At 54.7% G+C, this 15,480-nt stretch overlaps 1 protein-coding gene across 3 annotated transcripts in view; it reads right to left on the bottom strand.

Annotated features, from left to right (window-relative positions):
• Positions 1–1,381: 1,381 nt before the first annotated feature.
• SCUBE1 (signal peptide, CUB domain and EGF like domain containing 1) overlaps positions 1,382–15,480 on the bottom strand; it is a 121,256-nt gene continuing 107,157 nt past the window's right edge. For all 3 annotated transcript variants that reach the window (XM_084748258.1, XM_084748259.1, XM_084748260.1), the window contains 8 exons: positions 13,940–14,143; positions 11,925–12,086; positions 10,465–10,632; positions 9,361–9,522; positions 6,981–7,178; positions 4,892–5,044; positions 4,356–4,435; positions 1,382–3,417 (listed from right to left, as the gene is read on the bottom strand). In XM_084748258.1, coding sequence (XP_084604384.1) covers positions 3,265–3,417; positions 4,356–4,435; positions 4,892–5,044; positions 6,981–7,178; positions 9,361–9,522; positions 10,465–10,632; positions 11,925–12,086; positions 13,940–14,143 — 1,280 coding nt within the window. In that variant the 3' untranslated portion in view covers positions 1,382–3,264. The remainder of the gene's footprint in view (positions 3,418–4,355; positions 4,436–4,891; positions 5,045–6,980; positions 7,179–9,360; positions 9,523–10,464; positions 10,633–11,924; positions 12,087–13,939; positions 14,144–15,480) is intronic.

The raw sequence follows: 15,480 nt of genomic DNA, 5'->3' as shown, positions 1-15,480 counted from the left end.
AAAGTGGTCACTACCAGTAGCCACAGGTACCTGCTAATTGTGCTGTCCTAGGCTTGGGGAGGGGGGCGGGGGCGGGGGCGGAGGCAGGGTGAGAAGGGTAGTGTAGCCACAGCCCCAAGGCTCTTTAATCAGTACAAATGACCAGGACAATTAAAAGGCCCATTTGGAGTGGCAGATGGTGTGGCCCACTGTTGCCACCCACGAGTGGAAGGCTGGGCTGACCACTGACCCTCACGGCAGGTTTCTTTCCTTCCAAGGTAAGTGCCAGGGGGTGTGAGGACCAAAAGTCAAAGTCAGGAAGAGTTTCTGAGTGCTTTGCTGGGGTGCCTGCAATTCCAGGCCCCACATAACAACCATCTCCTGGAACCCAGGGGACAGCTGGCTTTTCCTCTATCACCTCCGTAGAGGTCTTCAGGTTGCCTGGGCGTGAAGCTCTATCAGGAGTGGGACCAAGCAGAAATGAAACTGGAGGGACACGGGCTCCCCTCAGCCTTTGCCAGGTGCCAGGGCTTTGGGGGCTATTTTATAGGGGGGGATGTAAGCTATAAAAGGACTTGACCATGAGGCCTGTGCTACACCTGTTCCTTCCCTGGGGGACACTGGGCATGACGAGTCCACAGTTGGGGGGCATTATTCTAGAGAGAGGACATAGTTGGGTGTGTGAATGGGCACCCAGGTGGCAACTGCCAAAGGCCACTAAAGAGTTGTAGGCAGGATTTAGGAGGACCTGAGAACTCTTCCCGGTGCTTTCTGGTTTTTTTGAGAAGATCAAAAATTAAACCTGAAGCCCTTGAGTGGGCTGTTTAACTTGAGATGTCAATCTAACTGGGAAGGCCTGAGCGCCCCCAAATGCTTCCTGTGGTGTGGCAGGGCAGTGATGGTGGTGTGCCCGAGGAGGTTTATAGGGATCAGGAGAAAAGTCCTGTCCTCACCTACGTTGGTGAAATGTTTCAGTGGAGAGGTGGGAGTGGGAAACAAAATTGGAGGGAGGGGCTGGAGAGATGGCTCAGAGGTTAAGAGCACTGACTGTTCTTCCAGAGGTCATGAGTTCAATTCCCAGCAACCACATGGTGGCTCACAACCATCTGTAATGTGATCTGATGCTCTCTTCTGGCCTGTAGGTGTACATGCAGACATTATAAGATTTTTTTTTTTTTTAATTGGAGGGAGGGCAAACTTACTACCAGACCTGGGACAGCCAACCAGTACAGTACTCCTGGCTCTGGCCTTCGGACTGGCCACCCCGATGCCCGTAGTCTCTTGTCTGAACACCCCTGCCAGCTTTCCGGCTTCTCGGGCTTGCAGACGACGCCTTGCAGAACTTCTTGGCCACCATAATCCTTTGAGCTCATCCTTGTAATTCCCTCCTTGTGTGTCTTCATGTGTGTCTTTGTTTGCTTCATTTCCCTGGAGAAGGTGAGTGTTGCTGGGTCCGTTCTGGGGGACATTGATCTCTCTGAGGGTGACCAGTGGTCCAACAAAAGGATGAGGGGGGCTTCTCCCCAGTACAGTTGTGCTGCAGGGACTTTAAGCTGCACAGAGGCAGTAAACCCCCGACCCTGACCTACTGCCAAGTACAGAAAGCCCACCTGCTGCCCTCCACAAAAGAGACTGATGGCCACTGGGGATCTCTTCTGTGTTGTGGACCCATGTGGTGGCAGTAGCTTGTCCCTGAGTTCCAAGCCTGTGTTCAGACGTGTGGTGCCCTGTCATCAAGCTGTGGTTCTCCGGGCCTGGCTTGCCTGCCCACACATCTTCACAGTGTCCAATGAGCCACATGTGTTTTCTGACACAGCTCACTTACATCATCAGGTTGGGATGGGGACCAGGAAACTTTAGAGTTCATTTTGAGATTCTCTCCATGCTCTTCCAAGTTCTGATATCTGCTAATTTGAAAAATACAGACCGGTCTCTATGTGTATCTGACAGCCGGCAGCAAGCAGTCCGAGGTACAAACAAGGTCTCTGCATGAGGGGGCGATTTCCCAGCCCGTGGGATGCCAGGCAGCTTGGCCACACAAAGGGCTCCTCTCTTTAAGAGACGGAGAAGCATCGGGGAGGCTCCCAGCAGCCTCTGCCTTTGGAGGGAGGCCTCCCCTCCTAGGCCTTGCTTTCTCCTCCTGTTGCAGTAAAGAGTGGGCGGGGGGGGGGGGGGGTGCTGCTCTCTGAACACAGCCTGCACATCCCTGAGGAAGACCTTGTTTCTGGTGACCTGTAGGCACAGTTCAGAGTCAGTGAGTGCTCAAGGGGAGTGTTCTGCTGAGGGCAGTGATGTTGCTTGTGAAACCACGCCCCCCACCTCTCACCATCAGTCAATGCCTCACCATCGTACCATCTACTTCAATCCCTATCAAGCCACACTCAACAGCACGTTCAAGCACATCTGTGTCCTTTCCAGGCTGGGGGGAGGGGGTGCTCGGCCTCTCCCACACTGAGGTGGCAAAGCGCTGGGAGGCGCGGTTTGATCACTGGGGGTGTGGGGGGGAGACTGGCAACAGTGGTTAGTGCTACAGTTGCTGAGAGAATCTCTCTATAGTACCCACCCACACAGAGAAGTAGATATATTTAGTATTTATATATGTATATAGATGTTCTTTTAAGGCAGAAGCGTCAGTCCGCGGATTCCTCTCCTGGAGGACCTGTTCCATCTCTCACAGAGTCCCTTTAAGCTCCATGACCTGGCCTGGTGTCCTGTGTGCCTGTGGCTGGAGGAGCCGGCAGGGTGTGGTAGTTCTGCAGGCACTGGCACAGGCTTATCAACCCCCGAGATGGCACCTCCACACACCCCTCCTGGCCTGGCCTGGCCCCGTGTGGGTGACAATGGCCCATGCTTTCCGGAGCCTGCAGGGAGCTGGCCGCGTTCCCCTCTCCCAACACCTCAGGCCAAGGGCACAGTAGTCCTGTTCCCCCTGTGGTGGGTACAGTGTGTCCTGGCCCAGGTAGACCTCAGGGTTGGGTGTGTGGGGTGTGAGCGGTTCAGGAGGGAATATTCTAGGTGTCCTGGGAAACAGAGGCAAAAGGGTGGGTGAAGGCTTTCTGAAGCAGTGTTTGTTTCCACACAGGAGTGGCAGACCCGCTGAGGGGTCTGGGCTGGGTCTAGGCCTTCCATGGGGTTGGGACAAGCTGGATGGCTTGGCCAGAGGCAGGTGTCATGGGGTTTCCCCAAGGCAGCCTGGGGGCCCACGTAGCCTCCTTTCAGCTCCTGCTGTGGAGGGAAGGCACGCTCCCCTCCCCCTTGGTTCCCACTATCCCCACGCAGGACAGGTTATTTGTAGGGCCGCAGGAACCGAGACACTTTGGAACGCAGCAGTTTGATAAAGGACCGAGGGAACATCTCCTTGGATTCCTGGGCTGTGTATTTGAAGTAGTTTTGCGGGTGTGCCAACACGTCGAAGAGGGCCTTGATCAGCTTCTTGTCCTGCAAGACATGGGGACACTGTGGGACAGGGTGCAGGCAGGGGATCGGGGTTTCTGCCTAAAGCAAATGGCAGCTCCAGGAAGAACCAGGAGCTTGAGGACAGCTGGTCCACCTTGTGCCTGTGAAACCATCACTGCACCCCAGCGCCCCCTGGTGGAAGAGAAGGTTTGGGGGTGGGGTGTGAGGGGGATGGGGGGTGGGCCAGGGGGATGTGGCTCCTATTCCTGGTCTCTTTCCCCTAGGCTGAGGGAACTACCCTCCAGAGGCTGAGCTGGGTTTCACTCAGTGAGACATGGATCCTCTGTGTGATAGTCACAGTTTGCCCTCTATGACATGGTGCCCCGCTTCACAGGGCTGTAGGCAGGATGAAGAGGGAGGACGCCACTGATTCTAAGACACTGGCCATTGGCCGGGCGGTGGTGGCTCACGCCTTTAATCCCAGCACTCGGGAGGCAGAGGCAGGCGGATCGCTGTGAGTTCGAGGCCAGCCTGGTCTACAAAAAACGAGTCCAGGACAGCCAAGGCTACACAGAGAAACCCTGTCTCGAAAAACCAAAAGCCAAACCAAACCAAACCAAACCAAAACAACAACAACAACAAAAAACCCAAGACACTGTCTGTTGAACCGCCCACATTTCACAGACAGAAGACTGAGGTTGAGGACTTCAACTAAAGCACTTTGCCGGGTGCTGGTCCCCAACTCCATGGCAGTCAGCTTGTCTCAAACCTCATGGACTGGAAGTGAGGCAGATGGTCCAGATCCAGTCCTACATCAGGGTCTCTGGCCCAACACCCTCCTCCCATTTCTTCTCCAGGGGTCAAGAGTCAGGGCAAGCAAGGGCAAGGATGGCCGCCCCCAACCACTCTACCAGACTCACAGGGGTTCCCTTAAAGAACAAAAACAAACAAAACAAACGAAACCGAACCCAAAAACTCACTTTCAAAATTTCCTGATGGTTCTCCGAGGCATACAAGCGCCCATCGCGCACGATGTCTTCTATTAGCTGCTGGTAGTCCTCTGGGAGCCGGCCAGCAGGGGGATGGAAGGTGGAGGGGGCTTGAGACCTTACACCTCCCTCCTCTGCCCTCCCCAGCTCCCTGGACCCGCCTTGGACAGCTGGTAGTGGCTGGTTGTAGCTCTGTCTCTTGGCCTTTGCTTCTGGGGTCCCCTCCACCTGCTTTGTCCTCCTGGTGGCTTAGCTGCCCCTATTTAACCTTGCAAACCCTGGTGGGGCAGGACCTTCTGTGAAGCCCACACAGACAGCACCAACAGATGGCCCCTCCTCTTGACTGCACCCCCCACTCCCACCCCCCCACCCCCCGCCCCCCTTGGGTTTCCACATTGCCTAGTCCTCAGTCTGTCTCTGTGTTTGTGCCCTGACTCAGAGGCAGGGATGTGCAACTCATTTCTGAGTCCCCCAGGCCAGGTCTTGGCTGGCATACAGTGGGCTGTGACAAGACAGTGGTGCCTTACCATCGTAGGTGACGTAGGGCACTTGAAACCCTTTGCCGCTGTTGGCTTCGTTGGATTTGAACTGGATCCAGAGTTTGCGGGAGCGGGAGGTAAAGGCGATGGGCCGCTCATAGGTCTGGCACGTCTCATAGGTGGTGACTGATGTGGGTGAGGCTGTAGGGAATGCGAGGCCTTTGCAATGGCTACCCCAGGCTCACAGCTCACTGCCTCAGGCCACTCAGCCCCCCCCCCCCACCTTCATCAGCCTCTAACACCAGGGCACCCAGCCTCTTTGCTCCTCTTCACCCACCCTGCCCCTGTAACCTGTTCGGCTGGCCTCAACTTTCTTCTGAGGCCTTTCCATTTCCTGCCCAGAAAGCCAGCCTGATGCTGCTGCTTGCCTCCAGCCATGTTCCTGTTACTCTTTTGGACTCTCCCTTACAGTCTCCCTGTCTCCCTTAGGCTCGTGGCTCCTCCGTGGCGGGGACAGGAGCCTGGCTCAAGCAGGTATAGAAAATGAGCCATCGTGGACCACGGCCACCCGAAGCTCAGGTTTAAAAAGTCTTCGCACCTGGGGCTTAGTGACAACTCTGAGCTGCCTCCCTGATTGGCAGAGGAGATCTGCCTGTGGGTGCTCAGTGGGCTCGTAGTGTTAGGGGTGGGCAGAGGAGAGGGGGTTCCAGGCTAGGCTCTGACCAGCTGGGCAGGCCCCTCATTCCTTCTGGATCCTCCATTTGCACACTGGCTTTCTGGGCTATCGACCAACCAACAAGAAGGCTATATATGAAGTAACAAAGCTGTGTGGGGCCTCTAGCAGGGCCTCCCCCTTTCCCTCCACCTGTCTTTCTATTCCTAGATGGTCTAGCTCCAGGCCAATGGTGTAATTTTGTGCCTGCTTGGGCACTATTCGGACTCGTGGTCCACACCTATGGTGTCCACCACACAGTGGTCAGGGTTCTGAGGGTAGAGCCAGGTCCCTGCCAGGGCATTCAGTTACTTCCTGGGCTTTCTCTCCAGGTTCGGCCTGTTGGAGGGACCTGTGGTTTGAGATTTCAGTCCTCCATGTCTGAGAAGCCTCTCTGAGCTCTGTGCTAGCTCGATGGTAGGACTCCCGTTGTCAGCAGCGCCGCCTACTCTCTGCCTGACCCCATCCGGAGAGTGTCCGTAGGCACAGATGCCTCTACTCATATCCGGAATACGACCATTGGCAAAGTTCCCTGCTAGCGCTCTCTCTCTCTCTCTCTCTCTCTCTCTCTCTCTCTCTCTCTCTCTCTCTCTCTCCACCTATAAGATAATTAGGTACTGTGTTCCCTTTCATGAACATACTGCCAAATGCAAATATAGCATTCCTGGCACTGCTTGCCCCATCCAATAGTGTACACCTATCCTAGGAACCCCATCCCTCAGCACCCCAAGAACTATATAGCTCTTGTTCACCCTGAATAAAGTTGAGCAGTCTCCCTGAAGCTGCTCCTGAAGAGTTTTATTTCGTTCATGCTCACAGGCCATCAAGACCCCCAGTTTGTTGCTTCTGCTTCCTTGTCCCCGGGGACTGGTGGCCAATGGCCCCCCCGGAACAAGGGAGAGCCACAGTGGCCTACACTTTTCTCCACCACTGCTAAAGATGAGCACTCTGTTTATCCTACCCCCCCCCCCCCCCCCCCGCCACCCACCCCGCCATCCTTCCCTCTCTCTCTCAGGAGCTAGGGTTCCAGGAATGGCTAGCCCAGGGGCATCTGACTGGCTCTTTGTTCTTCCAAGCCTCTGAGGGAAGTCAGAGGCCTATAGGATAGGAGGGAGCTTCCCTATAGAATAGGAGGATCTTATTTGAGGTAAGGTGGCATGAAGTGGGGGAGGGGCCACTGCAGCTGGCTGGACAACTGGAAGAGAGATTGAGGCTGAGAGGTTGGGACCCAAATTGACTAGGTCCAAATTCCCATCTCAGGGCAGCCCTACGCCTTCTATCCTACCTACCTCATGGGGCCCTTGGAGCCACCTGCTTTCTGAGACCTTCCTTCCGGCAGGTGGAGCTGAACCCATCTGGAGAAGGGTGTGGGCACATGAGCTATCTGGTCTTAACTGTCCCGGGCCCCCCAAAGCCAAAACTCACCACTCTTCCTCATGACCAGGACATCGCCACACTCGTCCTCAATCGGTAGGAAGATCTCGGGGACCACGATGAGGATCCTGCGCTTGGGGGGAGGCGCGATGTGCCACACACACTCGGCATTGGCTGGGTAGTCTCCAGGGTAGTTAGGGGACTCGATATAGCCTGTGTAGTCCCCGAGCTCGCCACCACAGTGCTGGTCTGTGGGTACCACGGTCAAGGGATTTGTCAGGCTGGCTGCATGGGTGTTCTAGGCCTCAAAGGTGTTAGAGACGCAGGGCAGGGCCAGTAGGGCACTCCCGTGCCAGCTAGTCCAGCCTTGCGCTGACTCGGGATTGCTGTTGTGCAACCAGGCGGCAGGTCCTCAGCTGATAGCAGTGGATTCCCTGGCACCTGGCCCGGGCTTTTGTTTCTTATGGGGCCTCCCTCACCTGGCACAGGCCACTGTCTCTCTGAGTTCTGGCTTTTTATCACTCTCAGTGTTCTGTAGGGTGTGTGTGCCCCTAGCCAGCCTAACATCCCAGCTGTGTCTCAGGTGTGAAAAGTCAAATGAAGCCTCACTTTGCATTTACTCTTCAGCCCCACTGGGTCTCTCCAAGCACTGGGCACAGTTGCTTGGCACACCAGAGGCGGGGCAGCACAGGGATCAATGTGCAAAGCAAAGTAGCTGGGTCACACAGAGGGTAGGAGTGGCCCCAACCTTCCCATAAATCTCACACCACCCTATATATTTGTTAAAGGCAGGGTCCTATGTAGTACAGTTTGGCTTCAAACTTGACATGTAGCCAAGGATGGCCTTGAACTCCCCAACCTCCCAAGTGCTGGGATTATAGGCATGTGCCCCCAAGCCAGGTTTATGTGTTGCTGGGGGTGGGACCCAAGGCTTGTGCCAACTGAGATCCCCCTCATCCCCCAGCCTCCTCTTTAAACTAGTACATTTGTTTACTAAATTAGTACATTAGTACATTGTGTGTGTGTGTGTGTGCGCGTGCCATGGCTTGCATACTGAGTCAGAGGACAACTTCCACTATGTAGCTCCCAGGAACTGAACTCAGGTCCTCAGACTTGGCAGCGAGTGCCTTTACCTGTTGAGCCATCCTCCCTCCTACCCTTTTGAGCCAGGATGTTACTCGGTAGCCCAGGCTGGCTTTGAATTTAAGATCCTCCTGCTTTAATCTTCTGTGTGCTGGGGCCACGTGTTGTTCAGGCCTTTAAACCAAGCACTCAGGAGGCAGAAGCAGGTGGCTTTCTCTGAGTTCTAAGTCTGTGGGGTCTACACAGTGAGACACTATCTAAAATAAGTAAGTTTCTGAGAAACAGTTGTGCCTCCAGTGTTCTAGAATCTTCTCTCACATCTGGCTTCCCCATCTTTACTCATTAAAGCATATATATTTTATTTTCAGTTAAATATAATAGTTCATTAATCTTTAAAACAATAAGTCTGTGTTTGACAGACGCTGTGCTCAAGGTGTGGCGGGGACATGGCAAGGTAGGAGACAGTCCTAGACAAAGGGTTGACCAAACGATCAACTTTTTAAGGCTTCTAGGTAGCTCCAGATGTGACCAGCAACCAGGAGAGGAACTAAAAACTTATTGGAGAAATGTGAAAACTAGAAACGCTGAGAAATAGCCAGGCATGATGGCACACACCTTTAATTTCAACACTCTGGAAGCCGAGGCAGATGGACCTTTGCAAGTTCAAGGCCAGCCTGGTCTCTATAAGCTAGTTCCAGGCCAGTCAGGGCTACATAGAAAGACTCTGCATAGGGACTCTCAAAACAAAAATCTAACAATAATAGCAACAAAAATTCTCAGAAATTGAGCAAAAGCCCTAATTTGGTATCCTTTTATATCTGAAGACTGCTTTGACGAGAGCTGGGGGCTGGTAGGGAAAGGGCAGGTTGTCTGCACCATGGTTTTTTTTTTTTGAACCCAAGTCTCCCAGATCCCCACAGGCCTATCAGGCCCTCCTCCAGCCCTTTCTCATTGGCCCATATTTAGGTCCCCGAGTTTTGCTGCTTTCTAGCATTTTTATGGTGCCAGGTGATGACTTAGGTGGTGCGCGCCTTGTAGAGTGTAAGGCAGGCGCTTGGTAGCTGCTTTCCAGCCTGCCACCTGCAGGTACAAAGCCCGCTTTCTTTCTCTGGGTACCTAGAAACTAGGTCAGGGTCTGGCCTGGGCTAAGGCTCAGGTAGTGTCAAGCACACATGGGGAATTATGAACCGTGGTGCATTCATGTTTATTGTACAGTGGGCAGAGCTTGGGCTGCCCCACCTTGCCAAGGGGCCACTGGTCTCCTCTCAGAAAGTGAGGTCACATCTCACTTGCTCCCTCCCCATTGTCTAACACCCCCAGCATCCCTCCTGGGAAGAGCAACACTTACTTTTGCAGTGTGTGACGTTGGTGGAGCCATCAAAATCAGTGCTGGTGTTGCCTGGGCAGGTGATGCAGTAATTCTGGCCAAACTCGGGCTGATAGGTGCCCACGGGACAGCGGATGCACCGGTGGGTGCTGGTATTGTAGTAATGGCCAGGAGAGCAGTGCACTGTGGGGGGGGGGGGAACATGTGGGTGAGGCACTGATGGGCAAGGGCACAGGAGGCCCTGTGCTCTCAAGGCTCTCCTCACCAAAAGACTTCTCTGATTTGTCTCACCACCACGGTGGCGGGTGAGCCCACCCATGGTGAGGAAGAGCTTGGGGATCGGTGCTGGGGCTTCAGCGGGAAGGGGCGTGGTGAGGGTGACAGTATGACTCGAGGTGGTCAGGGCATGAAGGGAGGGGGAGCAACGAGCTACACCAGACACCTCTACATAGTGAACGGACAGTGGAGCTAAGGGGGCAGGTGTGTGTGTGTGTGTGTGTGTGTGTGTGTGTGTGTGTGTGTGTAGGGGTGGACTGTAGAACTCTGCTTCTAAAACTGAGCAAGAGATGACACGGGGCAGCCTGTGTGTCAGGGGACCCTCTGCCCGTAGCAGGCTCTGTGGCATTGAGGATCCCAGCTACCTGGCCTTGGCTGGCAGCACAAGGTCACAGAGAGCCAGCAGGGCAGGGAAGAGAGGGGGAGGGTCAGCGAGTGAGGAGGGGGTGGTCTGGGTTGCAGAGGAGAGGAGAAACCTGGAGGGTGGCCGGGACTGATATTATCTGCTCAGGTAGGCCCCTCTGCCACTGCCTGCTTATACGTCCTCTCCTTTTTCTCCCAGCATCCTCTCTATCTGTCATCTTCCTCTCCCTTCCCTTTCAGCAGCCTACTTACTCCATTGAGGTGCTGGTACTCCCCCCCCCGCCCCCCCCCCCACCTTTGACACTCCCGGTGCTCAGTAGGTTCAAGTCTAGCTGCTGTCTCTTTCTGGTGCATGACATGGTGCTGGTCACTCATGTCCCTGCTGGAGTCTCTAGACCCCTCCTCTGACTTTGCAAAGGAGGAAGTGGTGGTGGTGGGGGGGGGGGGGAGGAAGGGAAATGTGTCTTGGAGTATCTGGCGCCTCACCTTTGGCCTCACAGTCCTGGAAAGAGGCAGTACCCGTGTGCTTGGTGAGCAGTCCTCCTCCACAGGGGAAGCAGCTGGTACGCCCAGGCTCGGGTTGGTATGTGCCCACCGGGCAGGCCTGGCAAGGCTTGAAACCATCCGCTGAGAAGTAGCCTGGGGAACACTGGCCTGGAAGTCAGAGGTCACGGCTCAGGTAGGGGGAGGGGCGCTGAAGCTACTAAGATATGAGAGGTTGGCCCTGCTCCTGCTCCTGTCCTCCCTGGGGTGGGTGGGGAGCAAAGAATGGGGTGACTTGGGTTGGAGACAGTAGGCCCTGGGTCTTGAGCTGTTTATTGTGTGGCCTTGCCAGCCTGACTTTTCATCTCTCACCAGCACCATTGGCTAAGGCCAAGTAAGGAACAAGGGGCCTCACTGTCAAGCTGGGGTGCAGAGGAGGAGGTGCTCACACCCCAGTTTCCCAGGGGCAGGTGTCAGGTGCTCACAGAAGGAATAGCCTAGGGTTCTAGGCTGATGCTGACTGATCTGTCAGCTGGACAGGCCAAAATCGGGGGAGGAGCATGAGGAGGGTCTTTGAGAACCAAGGGCCTGCCGGGACAAAGAGGGGCCACAGGAAAGCCACCCCAAGCTCAGCGCTCCTACAGACATGTGGGCACAGGTGTTCCAATATGGAGTGAGTGTAACGCCTCTTGACCCAGGCCATGAGATCCTCAGCTTCCATCCAAGCGGAGACTCTCCCCTCCCTGGACCACTCTGTGCTTTAATGGCCACCATTTTCTGGGGATCACATTCCTGGGGGCCAGAGGATCAGGGTGGTGGTTGGCAGCCACGGGGGCTCTGATTGGAGTCTGGGCTCTATGGTGGCCTGGAGGAGGCTTGGAGGTCTCTGCTCCTCCTGGGGTCCACTCACTTTCCCTCCCAGATACTATGCCTTTCCAGACCTGAGCCCTTGGTGTGTGTTCCCTAGGATGAGGCTGGTATAGCCCAGCCGAGGAGGCTAATGGGAAACTCGGATCCATGTTGCAGAAGTGGCTGGGCGGGCAGTGCATGGCAGGGCTGTGTGCTAACACAACTGTCTTGGTAAATTGGAAACTGGCTTCTCAAGCACCAACAAGGCAAAGGACATGTTAAGTTCTCTATGTAGAGAGAGTTCTGGTGGAAGTGGATCTCCTGACTTTGGTGAAGCATCTCATAGACCTTGGGGTGTCATTTAAACATTCATATTTTCTTTTACAAGCCACTGGTCTGCCAGTGACTGTATGTGCATACTGTAAGGCTCTTGTGTGTGTGTGTGTGTGTGTGTGTGTGTGTGTGTGTGTGTGTGTGTGGTGACTATGTGGAAAGGGCAGAGCTTCAGATAAAGTCACAGTTTATGACTATACATGACATTTTTGCTTTTGGTCTGGGAGCCTCGTGAGGGGCTTGCCCCCACCCAGCCCCCCCTCCAGGTGGGCCACACTCGCCTCCACATTCAGATACATTGCGGGCACCAGCCAGCCCCAGCCCTTCACTGCTGGGGCATGGCGTGCAGCTGAGCTGGCCTTCCATGTCCTGATAGGTTCCCGACACACATGGCACGCACTGGCCAGGCTCGCCGCTGAAGTAGGTGCCAGGAGCACAGGGTACTGCAGGGGCAGAATGGAGAAATAGCCATCAGGGGCCATCCCCTGTGTGAGATAAGACACAGCCTTATCCCTGGGGCTCTAAGAGCCTATCCAGAAGAGTAGAGAACACCACCCAGCTGGCAGCCATCTGTGAGGACCCTATAGGTGGACCCTGGTCCTCCTTAGAGTGGTCCACACAGCCCTTCACCACAGCTGGGCTCTGGGCTGCATCTGAACATCTGGATTTCTGCATCTCTCTGGCCTACACCTTGCCCTCAGCCTGACTTTTTGGTTTTAGCCAACATCTCTGTGCCCTAGATGTCTCCACCCGGACCTCCCATGCCAAACCCCTTCCTCCTTTCTGGCCTCTCTGTTGGGAGCTGGCACCCAAGGACGAAACACAGCACAGAAAGAGCCTGGGGAATCAGTAGAAGGCAGAAGGGATGAGAAGGCCCAGTGGTGGCAGACTATTGTGAGGCAACACAGAGATGAAGGGCAGCAGAGAGAGAGCGCGATGGGCTGCCGAGAGCCACAGAAGACGTTTGTAAGGAGAGAGGCTAAGGGCAAAGGGGACCACGCTTGTCACTGTCGGAAGCGAGTGCAGGTGATTAAAGGGGAGACCGAGGAAGACCTCAGAGGTGCCCAATTGGATGCATGGGTATGGACTGCATTTTCATCTTAGACACAAAGATGTAGGCAGACAGACAGTCGGACATAGACAGATGCACACAGAGACACAAGCGTAGATACATACACACACAAACACACACATACAGAGACACACAGGCATAGGCACAGGCACAGATAAGAGAGGGGGAGGGGAGGAAAGGGAGAAGGGGAAGTGGGGAGCACACATAGCATATGTTATACATGATCCATATATGGAATATACCCAGTTTTTTGTTGTTGTTTTGTTTGACTAGGTTTCTGAAAATTTGAAATGACTCCCAGGCAAGCTGTTAAAGGTAAGAGACTCAGTATAAGCGGAGCCCCTTGCTGTCCCTCATGGAATGCGAACACATGAGTAGATCATGCTCTTTGTACGGAGCTCCTGACATGGGCTCTTCAGTCTGTTCAGCATCTTTCCCAGAGCATGATGGGAAGTCTCCGCATGTCCCTCTGCCCCCTCTTCCTTGACTTCCTGGATCAATGAGTGATCCCTGGTTAGAGTGGCACCCCATGAAAGCTTCCTCTAGATGCTGAGGGACCTGCTCCCAGACCTCTCCAGCCCACTGTTAGCCTTCCTTCCGCAGTCACATCCTACACTCAGCCTCAGAGAGACAGTCACAGCGGGGCTCACTCACCTGGAACATGTCTCTATGGCTGCCCTTTTCATCTCCCTGTGTGTGCACTTCCCTGCTCACCACCCATCATCCTCATGAGGACCAGGTCTCCACCCCGAGGGTCACCACAGCTGTATGCTGTCTCTGAATCTGTTTCCTCCCACTGGGCATTTCCATGTGAGACTGCCTGGGTCTGGCTGTGTTTACTGCTTCCAGCCTCGCTCCTATAGTGTGCTGGGCCCGGCTCCCTTACTTCTTGGGTGGTACCCCAGGGGCATGATAGTGGAGGCTGTAGAGAGACCTCCACCTGAACCACCACAGGCTGGAGTGGGCCCTGGCTGGTCCTCAGGGACTCATGGCTCACTTCTGTATGCTGTGCTGTCCTGACCCTGTCCCCTTTCTTCAGGGCGATGGTGACAGTCACATGCCTGGTCCAGCACCAGAAGAGAGGGCGTGTCCTGACAGCAAGTGCCATGCTCTCCTCCTTCGAAGGCCCGTCCATCTGTCCCCATCACGTGTCTTGTGTTCCCCGTTCTCACTGCTGTTCACCAGGGCCACCAGGGCCAGGAAGGTTAGAGTCAGTGGACTCACCACATTTGCCATCCTGTAGTATTTGGCCAATGCCACATGTCCCTGTCCCCTCCAGTGCCTTGGCTGGCCGCTGGGCCACCTCATACTCGGTGCCCGAGACCTGGACGTAGAACTGATGCCGGCCGATGGACTTTCGTAGAGCCTTGATGGCAGCCTGCAGGCTCTGTTCGGCACGCTTCCGCATGCAGTCAGCTTCGCAGGTGTCTGCGGGGTGAAAGGGACCCAGTGAGAGTAACTGTAACTTGCTAATGGCCCCTTTATTTCCTAAGAGCTCCCCCTGAGCCACGCCCTGTGCTGGGCTTCTGTCTAAACCACTTCAGTTTGGAGGGCGGGGCATTAGACGGATCTGACAAAAAAGGAAGATTGAGGGCCTAAGAGGCATGGCCCATCCAAGGCCACCAAGTAGATCTGAGCCTTAGCAAGGCCTCTGCCCATTCTCAAGGGCTGCCACTGTCTCCAGGGTAGTGTCAGCTCTGACCGGGTAGATATAAAATGTCCTCTAGGGCCAGAGAGATGGCGTAGCTAGCAAAGTGCTTGCTGCGTAATCATGAAGATCTGAGTTCTGACCCCGCCCCCCATGCCTAGTCTCCATATTAAACCCTAGGTGGATGTGTAATCCCAGCACTGGGGTAGGTAGACAGGTGAATCCTCAGAGCTCATTAGCCAGCCAATCTGTCAGTCAAAGAACTCAATAGTCACTGAGAGAGCCTGTCTCAAAAAAATCAGGTAGGACAAGGCGTGACTACCTGCCTTTAATCCTAGCGCTAAAGAAATGGTGGGGGGGGGATCTTTGTGAGTTTGGAGGCCAGTTGGGTCTACACAGCAAGTTCCAGGCCAGCCAGTGCTAAATAGTGAGACCTGGTCTTAAAAAAATAAGAGGGGTGGGGACATTGACTTTTGGCACTCACATGCAGTTTTCCCCCAGGTGCACCAGCACCCCATGACCCCATCTTAGCCATAAAGGTTCCTGCACTGAAGGCATGGCCCCCTAGCTGGCAGTGCTATGTGGAGGTTCTGGAACCGTTAGGTGGTGGGTTTTAGCTGGAGGAAGTAGGCTGCAGAGGTGCATTCTTGGGGACTTGGGTTCCTCTCTGTCTCTCTTTCCTTCCTGTTTGCTTCTGCTCTGCCTCCTCACAGTTCCTTGAGGTGCATTCTCCTCTCTGACCTCAGTGCCTTCCTATCCCTGAGCCCCGTTCCTCGCCGCGTCTACTGGATTAACTTTGATTTCACTCTCTAGTTTAGAAGGCTTCCTTCCAGCACCTTCTCTTGTCCTACATATTCTTATAGCCTTTCCACCTTGTCTCACCTGCACCAATGACTTACACACATCTTCCTCCCCATGGATGAGAGGGCTTCTAGGGCAGGTCATGGCCACAGTGCCGACTGCCCAGACCAGGCACACACCACTAAACACAACTGCCAATAGCAGCCAACTGTGTCACTGCCTACCACTGGAGCCAGGTAGGGGGGCTGCGCGCCTGTAATCCCAGCATTCAAGAAGTGGAGGCAGGAGGATTGGAAGTTAAGATCATTCTCAGCTG

The sequence above is a fragment of the Acomys minous genome (assembly GCF_964271855.1).
Source record: "Acomys minous genome assembly, chromosome: 12".
Lineage (NCBI taxonomy): Eukaryota > Metazoa > Chordata > Mammalia > Rodentia > Muridae > Acomys > Acomys minous.
The sequence above is the reverse complement of the archived record's forward strand: the minus strand, read 5'-3'. Positions and strand labels throughout refer to the sequence as shown.